The 27,512-nt window shown below is 42.8% G+C and overlaps 1 protein-coding gene across 9 annotated transcripts in view; it reads right to left on the bottom strand.

Moving 5' to 3' along the window:
* LOC124150038 (rho guanine nucleotide exchange factor 7-like) overlaps positions 1 to 27,512 on the bottom strand; it is a 105,223-nt gene that overhangs the window by 55,471 nt on the left and 22,240 nt on the right. For 8 of the 9 annotated variants that reach the window (XM_048402319.1, XM_048402315.1, XM_048402317.1 and 5 more), the window contains 2 exons: positions 10,908 to 11,031; positions 736 to 821 (listed from right to left, as the gene is read on the bottom strand). In XM_048402319.1, coding sequence (XP_048258276.1) covers positions 736 to 821; positions 10,908 to 11,031 — 210 coding nt within the window. The remainder of the gene's footprint in view (positions 1 to 735; positions 822 to 10,907; positions 11,032 to 27,512) is intronic. The other variant, XM_048402312.1, reaches the window with a different exon arrangement.

The raw sequence follows: 27,512 nt of genomic DNA, 5'->3' as shown, positions 1-27,512 counted from the left end.
TGAGTGAGTGAGTGAGTGAGTGAGTGGTGAGTGAGTGAGTGAGTGAGTGGGTAAGTGAGTAGTGAGTAGTGGGTGAGTGGGTGAGTGAGTGAGTGAGTGGGTGGGTGGGTGGGTGGGTGAGTGAGTGAGTGAGTGAGTGAGTGAGTAGTGAGTGAGTGGGTGAGTGGATGAGTGAGTGAGTGAGTGAGTGAGTGAGTGAGTGAGTGAGTTAGTAGTGAGTGAGTAGTGAGGGGGTGAGTGGATGAGTGGGTGAGTGAGTGAGTGAGTGAGTGAGTGAGAGTGAGTGAGTGAGTGAGTGAGAGTGAGTGAGTGTGAATGGGTGAGGGAGTGAGTGGTGAGTGAGTGAGTGAGTGGGTGAGTGAGTAGTGAGTAGTGGGTGAGTGGGTGAGTGGGTGAGTGAGTGAGTGAGTGAGTGATTGAGTGAGTTAGTAGTGAGTGAGTAGTGAGTGGGTGAGTGGATGAGTGAGTGAGTGAGTGAGTGAGTGAGTGAGTGAGTGAGTGAGTGAGTTAGTTAGTGAGTGAGTGAGTGAGTGAGTTAGTAGTGAGTGAGTAGTGAGTGGGTGAGTGGATGAGTGGTCGAGTGGGTGAGTGAGTGAGTGAGTGAGTGAGTGAGTGAGTGAGAGTGAGTGAGTGTGAATGGGTGAGTGAGTGAGTGAGTGAGTGAGTGAGTGAGTGAGTGAGAGTGAGTGAGTGAGTGAGTGAGCGAGCGAGCTCATCGGTGTGGAATCAACTCACCACGCTGTGATACAACTGCATGCTCTCTCTCTTGAACTGCGGCACCTCGGCTCCAGGCGTCCTCATGGCAATTTCTGGAACACAGGCTATTTCCTTAATTATATAGAAAATTCTCCACTGATTACATAGTTCCTCTCCACATGGTCACCAGCAAAGTTCTAAGTTATATCAAGATGACAACTTAAGCCCCCGTCACACTATCAAAAACTTTGATCAAAAACTTGGTCAAAGAAAATTTTGACCAAGTTTTCATGGTCCAAGTTGGACTGTTGACACTCATCAAAGTTTTTGACAGGCCGTCAAACGTTTGGCGGGAATTATCTAGCCAAGATGGATGCAACTGACGAAGAATGCTATGCTGTTGTCATAAGTATTTTGTGTATTGCCATGTTAAGAAAGTGGCGTCGGGGTAGGCAAAGGCATATTTGATCCCCATAACGGCTGCTCGTTGTTGAACCAAATCAATTATTTCGGCCAACATCTCGTCAGTCCAAAATAGTGGGCTCATTTTGACTTGACTCTATCCACCTGAAAAGGGGAAATGTTCCTTGCATTCTGATTGGCTAAATTAAATCGAGGTCATCAAACTTTGATCAAAGTTTGACGAGAAATAGGATCGGTTTCTATTCCATTAAAGTCCATCAAAAACTTTGTCAAAGTTTTTGACAGCATGTTACACTATCAAAAACTTGGTCAAAATGGACTTTTGATAGAGTAACAGGGCCTTTAATGTGACAAAATAACCTGATGAATTAAGACACAATGATCATGTCCATTGTCATAATTTTCAGCCAGTTTTCCTCTCTGTGTCTGTCACAAGACGCGACTATGTCTGTCGTAAGAGCAGCCATGTTTTTTGGAAGAGGCGACTCTGTCTGTTGTGAGAAATGACAATGTTTGTCGTAAGAGGCGACTAAGTTTGTCTTAAGAGGCAACTATGAGGCGACTATGTTGTAAGAGGTGAATATGTTTGTCTTAAGAGGTGACTATGTTTGTCTTAAGAGGCAACTATGTTTGTCTTAAGAGGCACCTAAAAGGCGACTATGTTGTAAGAGGCGACTATGTTTGTCTTAAGAGGCGACTAACAGGATCAGGTAGTCAGGATTGTGCTTGTTTCCCATATTGCGTAGATTGATGGATTGTCTGGTCCAGACTCAATTATTAACAGACCGACGTCATATAGTGGAAATGTGAATGCTGAATGGGGAATTAAACAACAAACAAACAAACAAATCCCTGGTGTCCCAAAGATACAAAGCCTTCCCCATTCAAAACTTCTGAGGTAGGAAAATTAAGTACCAGGTTTTTCTTGTGTTGAAAATATTGAAACCTTCCAAGTTCTTTTATTTTATTTTGCCTAAAGTCTTCAGGATGCCTTAACGAGTGAGTGAGTGAGTGAGTGAGTGAGTCTGTGAGTGAGTGAGTGAGTGAGTGAGTGAGTGAGTTTGATTTTACACCGCTTTTAGCAATATACCAGCAATATCACGGCGGGGACACCAGAAATGGGCTTCACACATTGTACGCCTGTCAGGAATCGAACCAGGGTCTTCTGCGTGATGCGCAAACACTTTAACTACAAGTATACCCCAAACTAGTGAGAATGTTTTGTACCAGCCATTGGACCAGTCAGTTCAGCCCTGCCTTTGAAACATTTAATGAAGCATTGATTTCTAGGTTCCACTACACCAAATCAGAACCAGTTGGGACAGTGCGGTTTTCGTAGGGAGCCTTCAGTGCAGATCGAGAGATATCTGCAGGCTGTGATTGGAGGATATTCTGTAAGATGTTTATGTCTTTTAAATGTACATTATTAAAACTGACCATGTTTTTCTATATTTAGTAGTCTTTTTCAACATGATGACTTATGCTGAATGTGACCACAGCTATTTTCAAGTAGGTGACATTTGGTGCGAAACTGGGGGTGGTGTGTTGAGCTTCCTGTACTCAGAAAAGGAGCTGGCTGAGCTAGTCATTTTGGATGTTTTTATTGCTGCTCTTAGGCCAAACTGTGCACACACGTACAGGTAATAGCTGTTGAATGCTTAGTTATTTAAAAAAAAATTATAATGTTACTATAGAAGTGTATGGGAAAACATTTGGCTGTGTGTAACCTCTAAGGCTGCCCATTACAAATCTCCTCCTACAGTCTGGGCCATCTTAGAATAACAGATTACTTCCATGTCCAGCTCAACAAGTACTACAAGAACCTGCAGCCTTTATACATCAAACCAAGGCAATTGAGCTTGAGACATTCCTTATGGCAGACTGCACCTGTAACCTTTGGCAAGTCTGGCAGTCAGGATGACCTTTAGATGACCCTGTCATCTGACCCTGACCCTATCGTCTGACACATCATCATGTCAGACGTACTGTCAGATGATATATGCATCTATTGGTCTCACTGCTGCCAGGGGGCATGGGTGGCCCAGTCGTCTAAGGCGCTGCGATTCGCTGTGCAGGGTTGCATCCCTTGGGCATGCCAGAAACCTATGATTGTGGGTTCGAATCCCGGTTTGCCCCGATAATGTTTCCAGGTTTGTCAGCACCATACCCATGCTCGTCGGTTTCACCAAAGTGCTAAACTTCTGAGACTTGCATCACTTTGGGCTTTCCTCCCACATTAAGCTTGATTTGACTGGAATATTGCTAAAAGCAGCGTTAAACCACACTTACTCACTCATAGCCACCAATACATAGAGAAAAAGGCAACATTTTTCTTATCTTTTGATTGAGGACAAAATCAGCAATTAGAAACCTGTAAATTATGTCTGACTGAAAAAAGTATTTTGACAGCTGTATTAATAGCTTTAATTATTTGAATAAACGCTACCAATATCACCATGTCTGTCTGTCCCTAATCAATTAATAGTCAGCATAAAAACAACTACCTAACTTCATATAACTAGCCTCCAATGCCTAAAACAGATATATTTTAAATGATAGCCAGGTTGCCATGGTTATGCTGCCATGAACAAAAGATGTGTGGTGACGGTGGTCATATTATTGGCAAAAATTCATTTAAATCTCAAACCTGTCGCTCGGTAAGTTTCCCTGGCAACATTACAAAAACAGGTTGGAGTTTATTAACAACTGCTTTTAAGAATGCTAGAAGCTTTTCCAGAAATCCATCTTCAAAAGCAAATATTTTCACAATGCATGATGGAAATATTAAATGATGCTGTTACCATGGTTACACAAGAGGTTAATCTTTGGAAAGAAACTTAACCCTTTATACACTAAAGCCAACACTCGAAGAATATCAAACAGTTGAATTATAATACATCTTGGCTTCCATTTCAACTTATACCACTACCTTAGAACAATGGCCAGGCATATTCCCTTGAAACACACTTTGGTAATAAAAAAATAATTATCATCTTTACAGCACTTAATGGTTAATAAGATAAAAGGAAATGGGTTATTTCAAGTGTTCTGGAGCTATTCCTGGGTCTATCCACAAATAAACACGCATGCCTATAAGAAATGGTTTCACAAGGAGTTGCTCAACACAGGTTGTTCAGACGCCATGTTACATGGCTAACTAATTATATTACGGAAAAACTTACACCGATAAAATGGAATAACAACAAGAAACTACACCAGTAGAGAACTGTGTGATTCTAAAGAAAATAAACTTTCTGGAATGAAAATTCTCCTTCCATTTCCATGCTAGTGTTGATGTGGATTTAAGAAAATATATTTATTGTTGAATTACACTTAGGCACAACAGGGCTCTCTGTATGTGACAGATCCTGTACTGGAGTAAGGCAGCGTTAGAAATTGGCTCTAGTCCTATTGTGCTTGCCAAACTGGCCAATGGTTAAGGTATCACAAGGACAAGTAGAAATTAGCCCATTTTAAGGATTTTGCTATGTTACCATTAATAGGACTAGTGGACTAAATCTGTTAAGTTTCTAACACTGGGGTAAGGTCAGATGGTCTCCGTGTACCAGAGTAAGATCCAGGGTTTTACCTGGACTTACTAAGTATGGGTCCAGGGTCCCCTGTACCAGAGTAAAACCAGATGGTCTCCGTGTACCAGAGTAAGATCAGATGGTCTCCGTGTACCAGAGTAAGATCAGATGGTCTCCGTGTAACAGAGTAAGATCAGATGGTCTCCGTGTACCAGAGTAAGATCAGATGGTCTCTGTGTGCCAGAGTAAGATCAGATGGTCTCCGTGTACCAGAGTAAGATCAGATGGTCTCTGTGTACCAGAGTAAGATCAGATGGTCTCCGTGTACCAGAGTAAGATCAGATGGTCTCTGTGTACCAGAGTAAGATCAGATGGTCTCCCTGTACCAGAGTAAGATCAGATGGTCTCTGTGTACCAGAGTAAGATCAGATGGTCTCTGTGTACCAGAGTAAGATCAGATGGTCTCCCTGTACCAGAGTAAGATCAGATGGTCTCTGTGTACCAGAGTAAGATCAGATGGTCTCCGTGTACCAGAGTAAGATCAGATGGTCTCCCTGTACCAGAGTAAGATCAGATGGTCTCAGTGTACCAGAGTAAGATCAGATGGTCTCAGTGTACCAGAGTAAGATCAGATGGTCTCAGTGTACCAGAGAAAGATCAGATGGTCTCAGTGTACCAGAGAAAGATCAGATGGTCTCCGTGTACCAGAGTAAGATCAGATGGTCTCCGTGTGCCAGAGTAGGATCAGATGGTCTCCGTGTACCAGAGTAAGATCAGATGGTCTCAGTGTACCAGAGTGAGATCAGATGGTCTCCGTGTGCCAGAGTAGGATCAGATGGTCTCAGTGTACCAGAGAAAGATCAGATGGTCTCCATTTACCAGAGTAAAATCAGATGGTCTCCGTGTACCAGAGTAAGATCAGATGGTCTCCGGGTACCAGAGTAAGATCAGATGGTCTCCATGTACCAGAGTGAGATCAGATGGTCTCAGTGTACCAGAGTGAGATCAGATGGTCTCAGTGTACCAGAGTAGGATCAGATGGTCTCAGTGTACCAGAGAAAGATCAGATGGTCTCCGTTTACCAGAGTAAGATCAGATGGTCTCTGTGTACCAGAGTAAGATCAGATAGTCTCCGTGTGCTAGAGTAAGATCAGATGGTCTCTGTGTACCAGAGTTAGATCGGATGGTCTCCATGTACCAGAGTAAGATCAGATGGTCTCTGTGTACCAGAGTAAGATCAGATGGTCTCAGTGTCCCAGAGTAAGATCAGATGGTCTCCGTGTGCCAGAGTTAGATCAGATGGTCTCTGTGTACCAGAGTAAGATCAGATGGTCCCCCTGTACCAGAGTAAGATCAGATGGTCTCCCTGTACCAGAGTAAGATCAGATGGTCTCTGTGTACCAGAGTAAGATCAGATGGTCTCCGTGTACCAGAGTAAGATTAGATGGTCTCCATGCACCAGAGTAAGATCAGATGGTCTCCGTGTACCAGAGTAAGATCAGATGGTCTCCATGCACCAGAGTAAGATCAGATGGTCTCCTTGTACCAGAGTAAGATCAGATGGTCTCCGTGTACCAGAGTAAGATCAGATAGTCTCCGTGTGCTAGAGTAAGATCAGATGGTCTCTGTGTACCAGAGTTAGATCAGATGGTCTCTGTGTACCAGAGTAAGATCAGATGGTCTCTGTGTACCAGAGTAAGATCAGATGGTCTCTGTGTACCAGAGTAAGATCAGATGGTCTCCGTGTACCAGAGTAAGATCAGGTGGTCTCTGTGTACCAGAGTAAGATCAGGTGGTATCTGTGTACCAGAGGAAGATCAGATGGTCTCTGTGTACCAGAGTAAGATCAGATGGTCTCCGTGTACCAGAGTAAGATCAGATGGTCTCCGTGTACCAGAATAAGATCAGATGGTCTCCATGCACCAGAGTAAGATCAGATGGTCTCCGTGTACCAGAGTAAGATCAGATGGTCTCCATGCACCAGAGTAAGATCAGATGGTCTCCTTGTACCAGAGTAAGATCAGATGGTCTCCGTGTACCAGAGTAAGATCAGATAGTCTCCGTGTGCTAGAGTAAGATCAGATGGTCTCTGTGTACCAGAGTTAGATCAGATGGTCTCTGTGTACCAGAGTAAGATCAGATGGTCTCCGTGTACCAGAGTAAGATCAGATGGTCTCTGTGTACCAGAGTAAGATCAGATGGTCTCTGTGTACCAGAGTAAGATCAGATGGTCTCCGTGTACCAGAGTAAGATCAGGTGGTCTCTGTGTACCAGAGTAAGATCAAGTGGTATCTGTGTACCAGAGTAAGATCAGATGGTCTCTGTGTACCAGAGTAAGATCAGATGGTCTCCCTGTACCAGAGTAAGATCAGATGGTCTCCCTGTACCAGAGTAAGATCAGATGGTCTCCCTGTACCAGAGTAAGATCAGATGGTCTCCGTGTACCAGAGTAAGATTAGATGGTCTCCGTGTACCAGAGTAAGATCAGATGGTGTCTGTGTACCAGAGTAAGATCAGACGGTCTCCGTGTACCAGAGTAAGATTAGATGGTCTCCGTGTACCAGAGTAAGATCAGATGGTGTCTGTGTACCAGAGTAAGATCAGATGGTCTCCGTGTACCAGAGTAAGATTAGATGGTCTCCGTGTACCAGAGTAAGATCAGATGCTCTCTGTGTACCTAAGTAAGATCAGACGGTCTCCATGTACCAGAGTACCATGGGAGTAAGGTCACACAGGCTTGTGTACAGGAGTAAGGTCAGATGGTATCTGTTACCATAGTAAGGTCATGTGTATGGGAGTAAGGGAGTAAGGTCAGACAGACTTTCAGATGGCAAGAGGTAACACTGTCTGCAGATGTTCACACCTCTGACAAGCTGTGTTTGTTCTGGGTCAGGTGATAATATTTACACAGCTATTCCAGGGCAATGGGAAACACATTGATGGGGATTCTGGGGCAAGGTGCTTGATGGAAGGAGGAAGCACAAGTGCACATATTTCTTTGAACCTGTCGACAATGGCTGTCTTTGGAAACAGACGTAACATAACCTGAACTATTTGCTCGAGGTGAAATGGGGTCCTACCACTAGACCACGGAGGCAGTCCCTGATCTGTTTACAAGAAGAAATGAATTAAAAAGCACTAAATACAAAAACTCCTACATACCTACAAGGATCTTGATGAGCGAGTTAAAGGCAGCGTTAGAAATTGGCACTAGTCCTATGGTCCTTGCCAAACTGCCCAATAGTTAAGGTATTATAAGGACTAGTAGAAATTTGACATTTTTAAGAGTTGGTTTTGCTGAGTGTTATCATTATAGGGACTGGTGGACTAGAAATGTTAGTTTCTACTGCTGTAAAGGTCAGAGACACACACTGTAGTATTGTGGCCCACCAGGAGAAAAGGGACCTTATGTGTGCTAGAATACAATTGTGCTGTGACATCATAAACAAAGATGTTCGATGTCAACTTACTTCTGTAAAAATCGCCATGTTCGGTCATAATGTTATAAAAACATTATCTTAAATCATTTCAGCATACATGTCTATTGTTTGATTATTCAGATATTATATTCATATAACTGCAATTATTACATAAATAGTTATCTGAAAATGGGACTTTGTAGAAAATGAGTTCAAATGTTGATGCCTTGTCCAGAGCTCCAGATAAGCTGCGTATCTGCGTAAAATACGCATCAGAACTGCAGAAATATGCAGTAAAATAAAATCCAAGCATATCAAATATGCAACGACATTACAGATACGCTACAAAAATAAAACTTGTGCGTATCATCAAAATATTGTGAAGTAACCCTGCGTATTCGATTAGCAAATCAGAAACTTATTTAGAAATTATAAACGGGCATTCCGTCAACCACGATGACAGTTACATCACGATCCTTTGCCATCACACTTTCTTGTGGAAGTATCGTAGTATTTTTTAATCCTATCAAGCTCTCAAACCCACAGGACACCAGTTTGCAGGGACTAGATGAATAGTGTTTTAAATTATTTAACTTAAATACCAACATGTGTAAAAACTAGTGGGTAACAGGAATTTCAGGGCTAGAAATGCAATTTTTGCCAAGTGTGCCACAAGGCACAAGGTATAAAATTTAGGTGTGCCTTGGGAAATCATGGGGTGCCCAGCCAATTATTTGTTACATTTCAGCATTAAATTTTTTAACAACCATTAAAGTGTTTGTTGTTTATTTGTGTCTCTCTGTCAGTAGTTCAATCAAAATGTTAATAAATTCATGTAATTGTAAGTAAGTGAGATATACGTGATCTTAATAGTAAGTGATTTATTCAAGTTAAAGTGAGTTACAAACTTACTTTACTGACTTCCATTTAATGACTGTGACAGACAAGCCCCATCTGAAGTAAAATCCACTTAGATCTACCTATTTCTGTTTTATTTTCATTGTTTACGTAATTGGAAATTCATTTTTAAAAGAATTATAATTAGTTTCTGTCATCACCCATTTCCCGGTAACAGCGTCTGACCGCTCAGTAACATGAAGAAATACCCCCGTTTTCGAGGCTTCGTATGAATAACACATTCGAAGAATGGCATATGACACATCGCTGGAAAGCTTATTCCTTCATCTACCCGCTCGTAACATCGCCTGGTTTTTTTCCGTAGTTATAACAAGAGATTTCATTGGATTAAAATTGGTTTCTAATGACGCTTTCTTGCCGAAATCTGCTACAAGTTTCGTGATTGGTCAATTTTGAGCATGTGACATAAGGCAGCCAATCAAATTACAGCTGTGATACCAAGTTCGTGTTTGATAAATTTCAGAAGTTGGCGAAAGATTTTTGTTAAATCGTGTTATTCTGAACGTTTTAAGCAGGAAATCACGATATATATTAAAAATATGGAACTTTGTGAATGTATCGTGCTAGGTTACAAGCAGTGACAAAGATTTTTCATGCATATATTTTTACATTAAACATCGTGTCCGAGCCGAGAATTCAAGGCGACTTACATTACACACGATCGCATGAAAGAATGGAAATACTAACTTAGATGTAATTTTGATTACTTTTAGATATATTTTTGTTGATTTTATTTATTACTTTCTATAATATATTAAAAGATTTGTTTAAAACGTCTTTATTTTGCTCTTTGACATGTTCGATGTGGAACCGTTGTCGAAATGTGTGTCTGAGAATTTTATTTTCAATAACATCGTGGGAAATAGTGAATAATTTTTAATTTATCGATAAAAAATGATAAATTGAAATGGAATATGTATTTCAGACATTTTGAAATGTGACAGATTTATTAAATGAATGATATAACATGTAGGTCCATAAAAATATATACCATTTTGACGGCGTCTGGGGACTCGATGCTTCTTGGCCAGAAAACCGGCCTACAGTGTTGAAAGAGTTAATTTATTGCTGACGAGATTTATATTTATCATTAAAATATGCCTTATATGGCAAAGTTAGGTTATTAATTCCTATTTTCCAAGCGTGCCATCGAGGCACGAAGATCATGATTTAGCCGTGCCATTTTCATTTTAGGCGTGCGATGGCACGCAAAATACGGTTAATTTCAAGCCCTGAATTTGAATACCCAGATAGACTTACTGATACCCAATGATTTTAAATTGCATGGGTAAAATACCCACAACACCAAAAACTTATCTGGAGCTCTGCTTGTATCTCTGTAACAAATTCACAGTCGGACCTTGTGAATTGTAGTTTTGTGTTCCCAAGATACTCTGGTTTTAAAATATAATGAGAAGTCAACCTATCAGGTCCCTTATCTCATGGTTGGTCACACATGAATTTGAACTTGTTTTTTGGGGGGCACAACATTTTCAGTGCGTGGTAAACAGTATCTATAGGATTCATTCAGTGATGAAGCTCTCAAGTCGAAGATAACCTCCTCAGCAACTGGACCACATGATCTGGTAAGTGGACCCAATGCCTACATTCCTGTATATTTGGACTGTGAACTTGCTGGGATAAAGTGTTTGTGTTGAGGAGCCCTGCTGGTGTTTCAGGATCAAGATCAGGATGTCATACATGCCACATAGCAAACATGTGTGCATACATGTACATACAAACATGACCTAGATACAGCAGTTGGCCTAGTTTTAGCAGCATCGCAATTTTCAAAAGAATTTTTTGTGTGTGGTTGTATTTTGCAAGGATTTCTTCATTTACTAAAACGATTTTGTTGATGACCTTGATCTTAATGGTAATTGTGACTCCTAACTGTGACACACAGAATTGCCAGTCCTACCTGCTTTAACTTCCTTGACGTAGTTGCTGGGGAACCATCCTGTCTTGCCGTTGAGAGTGCCTTCCCACCATCCCTCCTCCAGAGCCTGGGTGACAGTGATGATGTCGCCCTTGCAGAAACAGAGCTGCAACAGAAAGTGTGGTACGGTGTAACAGGTTGATCAGTGTAACAGGTTGATTAGTGTAACAGGTTGATCAGTGTTACAGGTTGATTAGTGTTTGTTTGTTTGATGCCGCACTCAGCACTATCCAGCTATTTGACCGCGATTTGTAAATAATCGAGTCTGGACCAGACAATCCAGTGATTGACATTATGAGCATCGATCCACGCAATTGGAATACAAAGTCATGCATCAAACCAAGTCAGCGAGCCTGACCACTCGATCCCGTTAGTCGCCTTTTACGACAAGCATTATCGCCTTTTAAGGCAAGCATTGGTTGCTGAAGACCTATTCTACCCCGGATCTTCACATCTCGGTTGATTTGTGTTACAGGTTGAGTGAGTGAGTGAGTATGGTTTTACGCCGCTTTTAGCAATATTCCAGCAATATCACAGTGGGGGACACCAGAAATGGGCTTCACACATTGTACCCATTTTGGGAATCGAACCTGGGTCTTCGGCGTGACGAGCGAATGCTTTAACCACTAGGCTACCCGACTGCCCCTATTACAGGTTGAATAGGGTTAGGGCTGTTATGATTCACTCACGTATTCGGTGAATCGAACAGTATCCATTCATGAATTTAATTCGTAATTCGTGGCCACAAGAATTGAATAAGATAGACACAATTTTATGGATAACAACTTCTTTAATACTGTTAAAAGCGACGTTTTGGTATAGATCCTTATACCGTTGTCAATATATATATATATAGATCTATACCGAAACGTCGCTTTTTACAGTATTAAAGAAGTTGTTATCCATAAAATTGTGTCTATCTTGTCATCCGCCAACTTCTAAGTAATGCCTATCAAACAAGTGAAGAATTGAATATTTATGAATATGCAATCATGTGCATTTACATACCCTGCACCTAAAATTATCCTTAAGAAAGTATTATTATATAGATTTCTTCAAAGACAACGCTCTTATAATATTTAATTTGACAGTACTGTGGTCACTGGTCATTGTCGCATTTGAGCAGATACTAGTACCTGGATAAGTGCTGTTCATAAATATGTAATATATTAATAATTAACAAACCATGTCTAGTAATTTATGTTGTTATTGCTTCACTGATAATAACAAATAATACATCAACTGCTGACTTGTTATTGTATTTGTGAATTAATATTCGTATTCATTTCCCTATATTCGTGATATGAATCGTATTTGCCTCGTAGTGTGTTCCTTGGGGCCCTAATTAGTGTTACAGGTTGAATAGTGTTATGAGAGTATGAGAGCACAGCTGCAGGAGAGGGGTACAGTGTTACAGACTGACATGACGAATGGTGAGTGAATAACACTGAAGGGGGGGGGGGCGCACTGGGGTGAGGTGTGGTGAGGTGAGGTGAAATGGGGTTTAATGTCGCTTCCAAGATTATTGTACTTATATAGCGACTTGCATGCATGTGTGTGTGTGTGTGTGTGTGTGTGTGTGTGGCTGCTTGTACTAGTCCGGACTGATGCCGATTTATAGTGCTAGCCCACTGAGATACCATGCCGCAGTTTTACATGAATACCCCACTCAGACACAGTATACTGACTCTGAGCCGACAAGTCCTTGTTTTAGTCCCTTAATGCCGAGCGCCAGACAGGGTAACAACAAGTACCATCTTTTAAAGTTTTTGGGTATGATTCGACCAGAGGACTGAAAGACCCCAAATTGTGGATTCTGATTAGCAAACAACATGATATCTTAGCATGATCCACGCAATTGGGACCAATGACATGTATCAACCAAGTCAGTGAGCCTGACCACCCGATCCAGTTAGTCGTCTCTTACGACAAGCATAGTCGCCTTTTACGGAAAGCATGGGTTGCTGAAGACCTATTCTAACCCCGGATCTTCACGGGTCGGTCATACATGACGTAAGTGATGTGGCAGCTAAAACAGCTAATGAATCTGGAGCCTGATTACAGGTACTGATGAAGTGGCCCGAGATTCTCTAATCCTGCCATGGTAACCTGAATCGTTAAGAGCAGCTAATGGATGAATCAAGTATCTTGTTGGTCCTTATCTCACATCCACAAGCTATCAGCCAAACCAGATGTGGTCCATTTCCTATTACAAAATGCACTTAAATTCCAAATCAGAAACCACCTGTATAACCACTTCTGCATTTATCAGAAATCTGCCATTACCAACAGGTAATTCATTGACTGTCTCTTGAATATGAGTGAGTGAGTGAGTGAGTTGGGTTTTACGCCGCATTATACAGTATTCCAGTTATATCACGGCGTGTCAGCTTCATGTGGGAGGAAGGCTCGAAGTGATGCAGGTCCCAGACGTTTACCACTTCGGTGAAACCCACGAGCACGGGTATGGTGCTGACAAACCTAGAAACATAATCGGGGAGAACCGTGATTCGAACCCACAATCATAGGTTTCTCGCGGCGCCTTAGACGACTCCACCACCCGTGCCCCCTCTTGAATATAAAATATTCACCATCAAATCAAACATTGTCTTTATGCAAACTAAACACCCCCAAACGGGTCATGCATGATCTTTGTTTTTGTTTGTTGTTTAACGCCGTAATAATCCAGCTATATGACGACGGTCTGTATATATAATCGAGTCTGGACCAGATAATCCAGTAATTGATGTCATGAGCATCGATCCATGCAATTGGGATATGATGACATGCATCAACCAAGTCATCAAGTTTGACCACCTGATCCCGTTAGACGCATCTTGCGACAAGCATAGTGGCCTCTTACAACAAGCATGGGTTGGTGAAGACATATTCTAACCGGGAACTTCATGGGTCTCATGATCTATGAATAAACTGCTATCTACACAGGGTGTCATTCACACAGACCCCAGCCATAGATCACTGCGAGGTCTCACATTTCACAGATAACACAGAAACTAAATGACTCTTCCCCAGGCTTATCTCCCTTGAATCCAAGATGGCTTCTGGCAAGCTGATGAATCTTGATCCTAATCATTGCAAAGTGACTGCCAGACTGATAGCCTGATCCAAAGGACACGATAGGAGACTCCTAAATATCAGTATCAGGTTGTTCCCTCTTTGAAACAGGTTTCTTAGGACATTCATACTTGAAACGAGTGAAACTGTCGATTCTGAGTTTGCAATGAAATTTTGCATTGAAGATTGGAACATATCCATTAATTCGTTTGTTGATCACTAAGATATCATGTTGTTTACTAATCAGAATCCACAATTAGGGGTTGTTCAGTCCTCATACCAAAAAACGTTAAAAGGTGGTACTTGTTGTTACCCTGCCTGGTCCTCGGCATTAAGGGGCTAACACAAGGACTGGTCGGCTCGGAGTCAGTATACTGTGTATCATATGTCAGTATAATATGGTTCCCACAGGAGATATCGCTTGGGTGAGATCAAGCGATATCTACATTGAAGATATCGCTGCAATGAAATTGCATCACAACATTTTGCAGACCATTGTGTTGTCATTGGTTACCATGACGTCACAATCAAATGACATCACTAATGGCTCTGCTACTGAAGCTGTTAGCAGTACTTTTTACACTAAGACACTGGATATTACTGTCTACAAACTGAAAAAGAATTATGTTGGATGATAAATAAAAACACACCCTCATGTCTTTTGAGATCACATCAACACTTGACAGGCCTCGAAGTTTTCCCACTTTAATCAACTGTGTTGATACATATGATATCACAAGACACTCAGGTGAGATTCTCTATTTAATGCCGCACTCTGCAATATTCCGGCTATATTATCCCATGTAGATCCACCAATACTAATTACATCACTTTTCATCACTATTAAACCACTAATCACTCATTCTGGGATGTTCATCGCTGGCATCCAAGACCTCAACCAGCTGCCACCATGGGTGATGCACAGTGTGTGTGTGTGTGTGTGTAGGGGGGGGGGGGGGGGGGGGGTTGGGGGTGGGGAGTAATATCTCATATAGATGGCTAGGACTACTGACTACTGGGGTGATGGACAGTGAAGGGGTGGGGATGGGGGGATGGTTATATGGGGGTCATTTGTGTGGGCGATATCTCATGATACCGATAGCTCTGGCTGATGGGTAATGGACAACTGAAGGAGGGAAGGGTCATACAGGAGGGGGTCACCCATCACCCATATAGATAGCATCCTCTGCAGACCAGTGGGATGACAGCTACAGGCTTGGAGCTGGGAGGAGCTGATACCCATGATAAGATATATCTCCCTCTCAGGGTGAAGGGGGGGGGGCGTTTGGGGATGGAGGGGGCAGATAGTGTCCTGTCCCCGCTGACCTCAACTACCCTGGTCCTGCTTCATCATCTGATGCTCTTCCTGCCCTTCCCGTTAACTGTTCTTTCATCTCCAAGTCCCATTAAAACAGCCGATGAATTTCTGTCCACAAAGACCCCCAAGCAGCATGGGTTTCAAGTGGTGATGGTTTTAGTGTTATTAAAATGTGATAAACTCGTGCAGCAGCCATAAAACTTCCATATTCCCCACATGTAATATTGAGCTGCTTCTATAGCTGTGTTCACACTTGATCTACACTGTGACATTAAATGGTGCTCTACCCTGTGATATTCAAGCCACTTCTCACAACCTGTACACAATCCAGTGCAGGCAAATCAAACCACTGGTTGAGTTGGTTGGTTGTTTTACGCCGCACTCAGCAATATTCCAGCTATATGACGGCGGTCTGTAAATAATCGAGTCTGGACCAGACAATACAGTGATTAATAGCATGAGGATCGATCCACGCAATTGGGATCGATGACATGCATCAACCAAGTCAGCGAGCCTGACCACCCGATCCCGTTAGTCGCCTTTTACGACAAGCATAGTCACCTTTTACGGCAAGCATGGGTTGAGCAAGGCTCTACAAGGGCGTAAGGGGCGGTCGGGTAGCCTAGTGGTTAAAGCGTTTGCTCCTCACACTGAAAGACCAGGGTTCGATTCCCGACATGGGTACAATGTGTGAAGCCCATTTCTGGTGTCCCCTGCCGTGATATTGCCAGAGCTCCAGATAAGCTTTTGGTGTTGTGACTATTTTACCCATGCGTTTTAAAATCATTGGGTATCAGTAATTCTATCTGCGTATTCAAATTTCTGTTACTCACTAGTTTTTACACATGTGGGTATTTAAGTTAAATAATTCAAAACACTATTGATCTAGTCCCTGCAAACTGATGTCGTGTGGGTTCGAGAGCTTTATAGGACTCAAAAATACCACGATACTTCCACAAGAAAGTGTGTGGCAAAGTTGACGGAATGCCTGTTTATAATTTCAAACTAAGTTGCTGATTTGCTAATCGGATACGCAGGATTACTTCACAATACTTTGATGATACGCACAAGTTTTATTTTTGTAGCTTATCTGTAATGTTTGTTGCGTATTTGATACGCTTGGATTATATTTTACTGCATATTTCTGCATTTCTGATGCGTATTTTACGCAGATACGCAGCTTATCTGGAGCTCTGATTGCTGGAATATTGCTAAAAGCAGCGTAAAAAACCATACTCACTCACTCACTCACAAGCAGTGTAACCATCCAATCCTCATTTGGAGAGCTATTTCTTTTCCATGTAACCATGGTAACATGGAGTAGGATAGGGGGAATACTTAAATAGAGAATCTCACCCGAGTGTCTTTTGATATCATATATATCAACACGAGTTGATGAAAGTGGAAAAACTGCGAGGCTTGCCTAACATTTAGCCTCTGAAATCTTATATTACACAATATCCTTCTTGACTCTAAAAAAATATATAAAAATCCCTATGCTGATTTCATATGTGGAATAGAGCTAGCTAGAGCTGGCTAGACTTGCTTTTGTATGCATTTCTAGATTATTATTTTTTTCATAAAATAAATATATTCCACGGTCATGGTGCAGGACTACACTAGAGTGAGTCTTTATTTATCATCCAACATCATTCTTCCAGCTTTTTCTGTTTGTAGACAGCAGTGTCTTTAAGTGTAAAAAGTACTGCTAACAGCTTCAGTAGCGGAGCCATTAGTGATGTCATTTGATTGTGATATTATGGTAATCAATGACATCACAATGGTCTGCAAAGCATTGTGATGCAATTTCATTGCAGCGATATATACAATAATATCACCCAAGCAATTTCTTCTGTGGGAGCCAGTTTTGGATGATAAATATATTTATCATATAATGGGTAGGTTTCTCGGCAAGATAAAGCCAACGGATAAAAAGGATATCCGTAGGGGTCATTTGCGGAGAGAGATACAAATATCAAAGGTCAATTAGGGACTACTTTCAGTGTTTACAAAGAAACATGGCGTAGCCCTTGTCATTCGGCGATTGAGTCAGAATTAACCATTAGGAATCTGGATAAACTACAGGGATAATTGCTATCATTATCAAAAGAACAGTCTAATATACTGAAAATCAGTGTCTAACTGCGATGTAGCTAAGGCATTTTATAACTTTTGGAGATATAAATTTCGAAACAATTTTGCGAGGGCACTAGGCCCAGCCAAGCGGGATCAGTAGCCATATCTGTGCTTGTCGACCTCTGCGGCATGAAACCTTTTCCATTAAAATAGTTGGATTTGGCCGAAATGTGTTTGATTTTGAAGCACAGAATTAAAGAATGACATTATATGATAAAGAGGTTATCAAACTTATGTGTTTGGGGATGCTGAAGACCTATTCTACTCCGGATCTTCACGGGTCCCCTTTGTCTGTACTTCAATGAAACAAAGGGATACATTTTTGCCTTTGTGAGTGTGAGTGAGTGAGTGAGTGGTTTTACGCCGCTTTTAGAAGTATTCCAGCAATATCACGGCGGGGGACACCAGAAAATTAGCTTCACACATTGTACCCATGTGGGGAATCGAACCCGGGTCTTCGACGTGACGAGCCAACGCTTCAACCACCAGGCTACCCCACCGCCCCTTTGTGAGTGTGAGGTTCGGAGTTTGAACACAGCCAAAAACCACACGGAGAGCAGGTTACAGATGGAACCCCTCGTGTAATGAAGACACAAGACACCCTCACTACCAGCTGAGTCTATCACTATAGAGTGAGGCAGGAATGGAGTACCAGGTAGAGTGGAATAAGGCCGCTATCACCATAGAGTGAGGCAGGATTGGAGTACCAGGTAGAGTGGAATAAGGCCGCTATCACCACAGAGTGAGCCAGGAATGGAGTACCAGGTAGAGTGGAATAAGGCCGCTATCACCATAGAGTGAGGCAGGAATGGAGTACCAGGTAGAGTGGAATAAGGCCGCTATCACCATAGAGTGAGGCAGGAATGGAGTACCAGGTAGAGTGGAATAAGGCCGCTATCACCATAGAGTGAGGCAGGATTGGAGTACCAGGTAGAGTGGAATAAGGCCGCTATCACCATAGAGTGAGGCAGGATTGGAGTACCAGGTAGAGTGGAATAAGGCCGCTATCACCATAGAGTAAGCAGGAATGGAGTACCAGGTAGAGTGGAATAAGGCCGCTATCACCATAGAGTGAGGCAGGATTGGAGTACCAGGTAGAGTGGAATAAGGCCGCTATCACCATAGAGTGAGGCAGGAATGGAGTACCAGGTAGAGTGGAATAAGGCCGCTATCACCATAGAGTGAGGCAGGATTGGAGTACCAGGTAGAGTGGAATAAGGCTTCCGTCTTACTGAAAGGTGTATCAATCTGCTATTTTCCACCCCATCAACCTGAGCTGAAGACGTTGTGTAACTGTTTGTCTGATTATCATCTTTGCAAACCATTACCACGCCCTAGAAGTCCTACACATCCAGGCTTCTCTGGATGAGAATTCAATCAAGACCCTCGGCAGGAATTAAAGTTATCTCAAAGGCAAATTAACATTCTTGAAGGGTGCATCTGCTTTAAGTCTGTCTCAGCAAAATGTATTCATTGCAAAGCAGATGTGAGCATGTAATCTGGTTTAGTAGTTTGGTTGGCTTAGTCGCAAAATGGTGAAATGTGGCATTTGTCAGGGTGAAATGAGCATCATTTCATTAAACTCGTACAGTTCCATTTTATTTTGTTTTGTTTGTTGTTTAACGCTGCACTCAGCAATATTCCAGCTATTTGATGGCAGTCTGTACAAAATCCAGTCTGGACCTGACTGTCAGCATAAACCACGAAATTGATCTTTTAACTGTTTTTTCCCACCAAAATAATATCCTAATAAGAGCCCCCTATTTATAATTTTGAGAGCGCCTTGGACGCTTATTACGTCGAATATGGTATGTATCGTTTTCCCTGCTTTAGCTATGGCCTGGCTGTATATATTTTGCTTGAAGAAAATCAATTCCCACTGCCGCCAACAGCATTGCATAGAACCAGATGAGGAACTACATCTACTGTTGCTTAACCCTCCAACCTGGCAGAGTTAATTGATGCAGCTAATGCTGGACTCGGCTGGCATCTTGACAGAATTGGCATTAATGTCGCAGTTCTCAGGCTCCATACCAACTGGTTATATCAGATACTAGTTGTTACTGAAGCTAAAATCAAATTAAAGTACCTCATGTTTGATGTCCTGATATAAGGCAGATATGTGGCCTGCATGACATGAGTTCAATTTTGAAAATAAATCTGAATCGAATCAACACTGGTGAGTGAGTGAGTGAGAGCGAGCGAGTTGATGAGTGTGTGAGGGAGCGAGTAAGTGATCGGATGAGTGAGTGAGCGAGCGAGTGTGGATGAGTGAGTGAGCGAGTGAGTGATCGGATGAGTGAGTGAGCGAATGGATGAGTGAGCGAGTGAGTCATCGGATGAGTGAGTGAGTGAGCAAGCGATCGGATGAGTGAGTGAGTAAGTGAGTGAGTGAGTGAGTGAGTGAGTGAGCAAGCGATCGGATGAGTGAGTGAGTAAGTGAGTGAGTGAGTGAGTGAGTGAGCGAGCAAGCGATCGGATGAGTGAGTGAGTAAGTGAGTGAGTGAGTGAGTGAGTGAGCGAGCAAGCGATCGGATGAGTGAGTGAGCGAATGGATGAGTGAGCGAGTGAGTCATCGGATGAGTGAGTGAGTGAGCAAGCGATCGGATGAGTGAGTGAGTAAGTGAGTGAGTGAGTGAGTGAGTGAGCGAGCGAGTGTGGATGAGTGAGTGAGCGAATGGATGAGTGAGCGAGTGAGTCATCGGATGAGTGAGTGAGCGAGCAAGCGATTGGATGAGTGAGTGAGTAAGTGAGTGAGTGAGTGAGTGAGTGAGCGAGCAAGCGATCGGATGAGTGAGTGAGCGAGCGAGTGTGGATGAGTGAGTGAGCGAATGGATGAGTGAGCGAGTGAGTCATCGGATGAGTGAGTGAGTAAGTGAGTGAGTGATTGAGCAAGCGATCAGATGAGTGAGTGATCGGATGAGTGAGCGATCGGAAGAGTGAGTGAGTGGATGAGTAAGTGAGTGAGTTAGAGAACGAATGGATGAGTGAGTGACTAAGCAAGTGGTTGAGTGAGTGACTAAGCAAGTGGTTGAGTGAGTGACTAAGCAAGTGGTTGAGTGAGTGAGCAGGCAAGTGGATGAGTGAGTGAGTGAGCAAGTGGATGAGTGAGTGCTCTCTGTTTAACGCTGCAGTCAACAATACATCACAACAACCTGTAAATAACTTCATTTGGACAAAGCAAACCAGTGATCAAAACCATGAGCACCAAGGCATTCATACATCTTTGTGACCAGTTCAACAATCACATTATGAAAAGTGAGTCAGGGTTTAAAAACAAGAACCATGTCATTCCAGAATTACTACTTAAACATTTTTTGATAAAAGAAATGAAATGCTAAATAAACGACACAGACCCTCCCAAGAAGTTTCAAGTTATCCTTTTTTCCATCAAATAACATTTCATCTCAAGCATCATCTGCATCATTACGGACCAAGAAAGGACTCAGGAACAGTGTTCCACACAAGCTGTCACAATAACCCACACAGTGAAAGGATACTTTTGTAAAACCTATTGAGGCCTACTTGTTCCGGAGCCAAGTCTGTGGCATCCGTGCTGCCAACTGGCGTGAGATATCGTGTGTTATTCCATGGCAGCAACATGGCACTGCCCCCTGGAGGTCTGTGTTTACAGCTTGTTTATAACTGTTCCTATACCCTCCAAGTAGATTAAGCCTGTGTGTACACTCTCGTGGTTGGTTTTGTTTGTTTGTTTGTTTAACGCCACACTCAGCAATATTCCAGCTATATGATGACGGTCTGTAAATAATCAAGTCTGGACTGGACAATCCAGTGATTGACATCATGAGCATCGATTCACACAATTGGGATCGATGACATGCATCAACCAAGTCAGGGAGCCTGACCACCCGTTAGTCACCTTTTAAGACGAGCATGGGTTGCTGAAGACCTATTCTAGTCGGTAGTTAAGTTTCAGTGGTTAGTATTGGTAGTTAGTGTCGGTGGTTCTTGTTGGTAGTTAGTGTCGGTGGTTCTTGTTGGTAGTTAGTGTCGGTGGTTCTTGTTGGTAGTTAGTGTCGGTGGTTCTTGTTGGTAGTTAGTGTCGGTGGTTCTTGTTGGTAGTTGGTTCCTGTTGGTAGTTAGTAACGGTGGTTCTTGTTGGTAGTTAGTGTCGGTGGTTCTTGTTGGTAGTTAGTGTCGGTGGTTCTTGTTGGTAGTTAGTGTCGGTAGTTAGTGTTGGTAGTTACTGTTGGTAGTTAGTGTCGGTGGTTAGTGTTGGTAGTTACTGTTGGTAGTTAGTGTCGGTGGTTAGTGTTGGTAGTTAGTGTCGGTGGTTCTTGTTGGTAGTTAGTGTCGGTGGTTCTTGTTGGTAGTTAGTGTCGGTGGTTCTTGTTGGTAGTTAGTGTCGGTGGTTCTTGTTGGTAGTTAGTGTCGGTGGTTCTTGTTGGTAGTTAGTGTCGGTGGTTCTTGTTGGTAGTTAGTGTCGGTGGTTAGTGTTGGTAGTTAGTGTCGGTGGTTAGTGTTGGTAGTTAGTGTCGGTGGTTCTTGTTGGTAGTTAGTGTGTGCGAATGGCTGGTGTCTGCTGAGTGATATGAAGGCAACAGGGCTGACCTCCTGCAGTGATGAGTGGCAGATCTGTGCCAGCATGGACCAGGTGCTTCTGTGTAGTGTTTAACATAACACTTGTCCGGAACTGCCTCCTGTTGCTATATTTGTATCTAATGTCACATGTTATTCTTCTTTTGCTTAGTCATATGTTTTGGGTCTGGATTAACTTCCTGGAAAATGAATATCTAGGTTTGCGAATGTGTGAGGGATGAGTGAGTGAATGTGTGAGTAAGTGAGTGAGTGGATGAGTGAGTGAGTGAGTGAATCAGTGAGTGAGTGAGTGAGTGAGTGAGTGGATGAGTGGATGAGAGTGTGAGTGAGTGAGTGAATCAGTGAGTGAGTGAGTGAATCAGTGAGTGAGTGAGTGGATGAGTGAGTGGATGAGTGAGTGAATCAGTGAGTGGGTGAATCAGTGAGTGAGTGAGTGGATGAGTGAGTGGATGAGTGAGTGAATCAGTGAGTGAATGAATGAGTGGATGAGTGAGTGAGTGGATAAGCAAGAGAGTGAGTAGACGCGTGAGTGAGCGAGTGAGGTGGGGTGAAATGGGGTTTAACGCTGCGTCTTATATAGAGTCGTGCATGCGTTTGTGCGAGCCAGACAGGGTAACAACAAGTACCATATTATAACATCTGTTGGTATGACCATACAAGTCCGTGGTATGATGCAGCTGGGGATCGAACCTCGGACCTTCCTCTCTCTAGGCAGACGCTCTACCACTAGGCCACGGAGGCGGTCGAGTCGAGTGAGTGAGTGAGTGAGTGAGTGAGTGAGTGAGTGAGTGAGTGAGTGAGTGAGTGAGTGAGTGAGTGAGTGAGTGAGTGAGTGAGTGAGTGAGTGTGCGAGAAAGTGAATGAAATGTGAAGAGCTAGAGAGGTTTTTCTGATCTAGATCAACAACATACCTGGTACACCATTAGGCCTTACATATTGCACAGAAAGTTTGAGTTTAATTTATTAGACAAACACTCTCAAGGTTCATAGTACAGATATAACCCATGTCTCATTAAATATCAGTGGATTGAACTTTGGAGGTAGGCATGATGGAAGATGAGAATTCTGCTGCTGCTGCTGCTGATGATGATGATGAGGAGGAGGATGATGATGAAGGCAGTGGCTGACCTCCTGACACCAACAATATCAATTTACACACACCCCAAGCCAAGATACATCAAAATACCCCTCTGAATCTATACAAATTTAAACTGACCACAAAACCTTCGGAAACAAACCATCTGTCAAACCGACACTAATTCTATTTACTCCCATCAGGAACACAACAAACATCAGGGACTTTGTATAGAGGGGTCTGACAACTGTTGAGAATGATCCTGACGAGACGTCCATTACCCACAGTGATGGGGCTCCAGGTCTGATTTAATGACCACAAGCCAGCACGGATCTCCCTGTAGGGAGAGTGCCCTCACATCAGCTGGACCTATTGGCTGGCTCCTGTTACCAAACAATGGTCTCCTCCACACATCCCCATGGCCAGATGTGTACCAGGCAGTACAGTACAGGAGTATCCAGGAGATGTGTTTAACATGTTCAGCTATAAATATTACACCCTCTTTACTCATGTGTGCGCTCGAGTTCGTCTTGAGTGTTGGGCAGGCTTCACATAAAACTCTAAAGGACAACCCATCCATATGTCAGGGATGCAACTTCACTAGACTAACACTTAGTCATGAAAACATTTCTTTAAAATAATCATTATTTGTTTTCTTTGAAAGAACCTTTCCCTCTGCTGTTTTCTGTTGTGGAATCAAGCAAACTAGACTTGGATCGTTTGAATCTGATCTAGACTTGCCTAGGCTTTTAGTAAAAAAAATACCTGAAGAATATAAATTCCACAGTCATGGCGCAGGACTACACCCTGAACATTTACTAGTTCCAATAGTGGAAATGTATGTGGACACGCCCTAAATTTGAAATTCTGGTCTGGTCAATTATTTACAGGCCGCAGTCATAGAGCTTGAATATTGCTCAGTGCGGCGATAATCCACACATGCGCGCTTGCACACACGCACTCATGCACGCACGCACTCATGAACGCACGCACGCACGCATGCAGGCACACGCGCACGCACACGCAGAGAAGAGCAGTTGAAGAGGACGACTTAACAAAAAAATGTTAAATAAGTTTCCCGAATGTTCACTCACTGTTGAGGCATAATGTGACCATGACTGAAAGTTGTCATCATCTCATAGACCCATGGTTTGTGTCACAAATTCCTTGAATGTCACATACAGGGAATAAATAACACAACTAGTCTGACTTAATCATTAATGAGATTAACCTTTAGTAGATTGTTACTGATGTGTTATCATCATAGAACAGTGTTAAATAACAGCAATTATGCATACAACAGTCTGTCAGGAATAATCGCTGCACGCAGACATCAGTCTAGCAAGTGTCTCACATGTAAAGGGTATAGACTGGCATCTAGTCTCTGAAACGAACATATTTTACAGAAAAAACAGTTGTTGAATTATAGTTATAACATTTTTAAAAAAAGGAGCCCAGAGACTTTCTTCATTTTCTGATCACATTTTGTCTGCCCAGAGTGGCAGGGGGAGAAGAAGGTTGGTTGGTTGGTTGTTGGTTTGTTGTTAAACGCCGCACTCAGCAATATTCCAGCTATATGACGGCGGTCTGTAAATAATCGAGTCTGGACCAGACAATCCAGTGATTAATATCATGAGCATCGATCCATGCAATTGGGATCGATGACATGCATCAACCAAGTCAGCGAGCCTGACCGCCCGATCCCGTTAGTCGCCTTTTACGACAAGCATAGTCATCTTTTACGACAAGCATGGGTTGCTGAAGACCTATTCTACCCCGGAATCTTCACGGGTGGGGGAGAAGACGGAGCAAGTCCTGGCTCAGTGTGGGTCATGGGGTGTGGTGGAACAGGTCTCAAATGTTATCACATGGTGTCTGCCCAGAGTGGCAGGGGAAGAGCAGGAGCAGGTCCTGGCTCAGTGTGGGTCTTAGGGAGGGGTACATGTGCTTATAATAAACACTAATGACAGCTAGAGATTGACTGATTATTACAAGCTTTGTCCTCGCTTGTGAATTCAGCACATTTGTACAGACAATGATACTGCAGTAATCTAGACTTGCCAAACATTATAGACTTGCATGGGCTGTATTGGATATATTTCTTTCAGGGTCTGTATGACAGACTAGTAAAGGGTAAGTTAAGTAATGGCTATTTACTGTTGGAGGAAGCCTGGAGCCTGAGAGCTCCGTAAGAGAATACTTTTTAGTATCAATATATTTAAAAGGAGCCAATCATTCTTCTACAACACATTTTTGTCAGGGCATCCATCAGCATGTGATCAGGTTCACAAATTCTTTTATCATTTCATAGCACCTGGGGAAAATTATTATAAATTAAATATTTTCTGGAACAAATTATTTAAAAAAAAACAATAATCCTAGTTATTACTCCTAATACATTAAAATATCACAGGAGATAAACCCCAAAGGCCCCAGCACCAAGGTTAATTTCTCACACTAGCTATGGTAATGGTAACATCATGTTTAGAGGCAGATTTTCCATTTGACTTGGGCATAAGAAACTTATGAAACTTCACATTCAGATTTGAAGAGCTATTTTGGGAAAAACCAGAATCAGACAGGTTGGCATCGCTGTCGCTTCCTGAAACTAAATTACATTTCTGCCAACCAAGATAAACATAAGCCACACCAAGTACTTCATAGGAGGGAGATCCAGATAAGGAGCAGCCCCCCCCCCCCCCCCCCTCCAAATGGACTGTGTATGTATCTGTGGGTTTAAGGCTGTAATGTTCCAGCTATATGTCACTGCCCCTGCAAATACTCAAATCTGGACCAGACAACCCTCAAACAAGTTTTGGGGGCACGGGTGGCCCAGTAGTCTAAGGCGACGCGATTCACTGTGCAGTGTTGCATCCCTTGGGCATGCCAGAAACCTATGATTGTGGGTTCGAATCCCGGTTCGCCCCGATTATGTTTCTAGGTTTGTCAGCACCATACCCGTGCTTGTGGGTTTCACCGAAGTGGTAAATGTCTGAGACCTGCATCACTTCGGGCTTTCCTCCCACATGAAGCGGACTAAACCCAACTCACTCACTCGCTCACTCACTCCAACAAGTTTTGTTTGTTTGTTGGTCTGTTTGACGCCGCACTTAGTAATATTCAAGAAATATGAAGGCGGTCTGTTTATAATCAAGTCTGGACCAGACAATTAATTCAGTGATATTGGGATACAATGACATGCATCAACCAAGTCAGCAAACCTGACCACCAGATCCCGGTAGTACCCTCTTCACAACAAGCATAGGTTACTGAAGACCAATTCTAACCAGGATGTTCATAGGGGACAAGGATGGATTGCTGAAGACCAATTCTAACCAGGATGTTCATAGGGGACAAGGATGGATTACTGAAGACCAATTCTAACCAGAATGTTCATAGGGGTCAAGGATGGATTACTGAAGACCAATTCTAACCAGGATGTTCAAAGGGGACAAGGATGGATTGCTGAAGACCAATTCTAACCAGGAACTTCATAGGGGACAAGGATGGATTGCTGAAGACCAGTTCTAACCAGGATCTTCATAGGGGACAAGGATGGATTGCTGAAGACCAATTCTAACCAGGATGTTCAAAGGGGACAAGGATGGATTACTGAAGACCAATTCTAACCAGAATGTTCATAGGGGTCAAGGATGGATTGCTGAAGACCAATTCTAACCAGGATGTTCATAGGGGACAAGGATGGATTGCTGAAGACCAATTCTAACCAGAATGTTCATAGGGGTCAAGGATGGATTGCTGAAGACCAACTCTAACCAGGAACTTCATAGGGGACAAGGATGGATTGCTGAAGACCAATTCTAACCAGGAACTTCATAGGGGTCAAGGATGGATTGCTGAAGACCAATTCTAACCAGGATCTTCATAGGGGACAAGGATGGATTGCTGAAGACCAATTCTAACCAGGATGTTCATAGGGGACAAGGATGGATTGCTGAAGACCAATTCTAACCGGGATGTTCATAGGGGACAAGGATGGATTACTGAAGACCAGTTCTAACCCAGATCTGAAAGGGTCCAGAAACAAGTAGCTGCTTCAAGTCCTCAAGCGGGAATTCAAGGTTAGAATAGGTTCTCAGCAACCTTTGCCGGTCGAAAAAGGTGACTTAATGGATCAGGGTGGTATTGAGTGAGTGAGTGAGTTGGGTTTAACGCCGCTTTTAACAGTATTCCAGTTACATCACCTCGTGTCAGCTTAATGTGGGAGGAAAGCCCGAAGTGATGCAGGTCTCAGACATTTACCATTTACCACTTCGGTGAAACCCGCTAGCACGGGTATGGTGCTGACAAACCTAGAAACATAATCGGGGCGAACCGGGATTCGAACCCACGATCAAAGGTTTCTGGCATGCCCAAGGAGCCCTTAGACGACTGGGCCACCCGTGCCCCCGGATCAGGGTGG

This window comes from Haliotis rufescens, unplaced genomic scaffold (assembly GCF_023055435.1).
Source record: "Haliotis rufescens isolate VD_foot unplaced genomic scaffold, xgHalRufe1.0.p SCAF_25, whole genome shotgun sequence".
NCBI lineage: Eukaryota > Metazoa > Mollusca > Gastropoda > Lepetellida > Haliotidae > Haliotis > Haliotis rufescens.
This window is presented reverse-complemented; position numbering and strand designations above follow the sequence as displayed.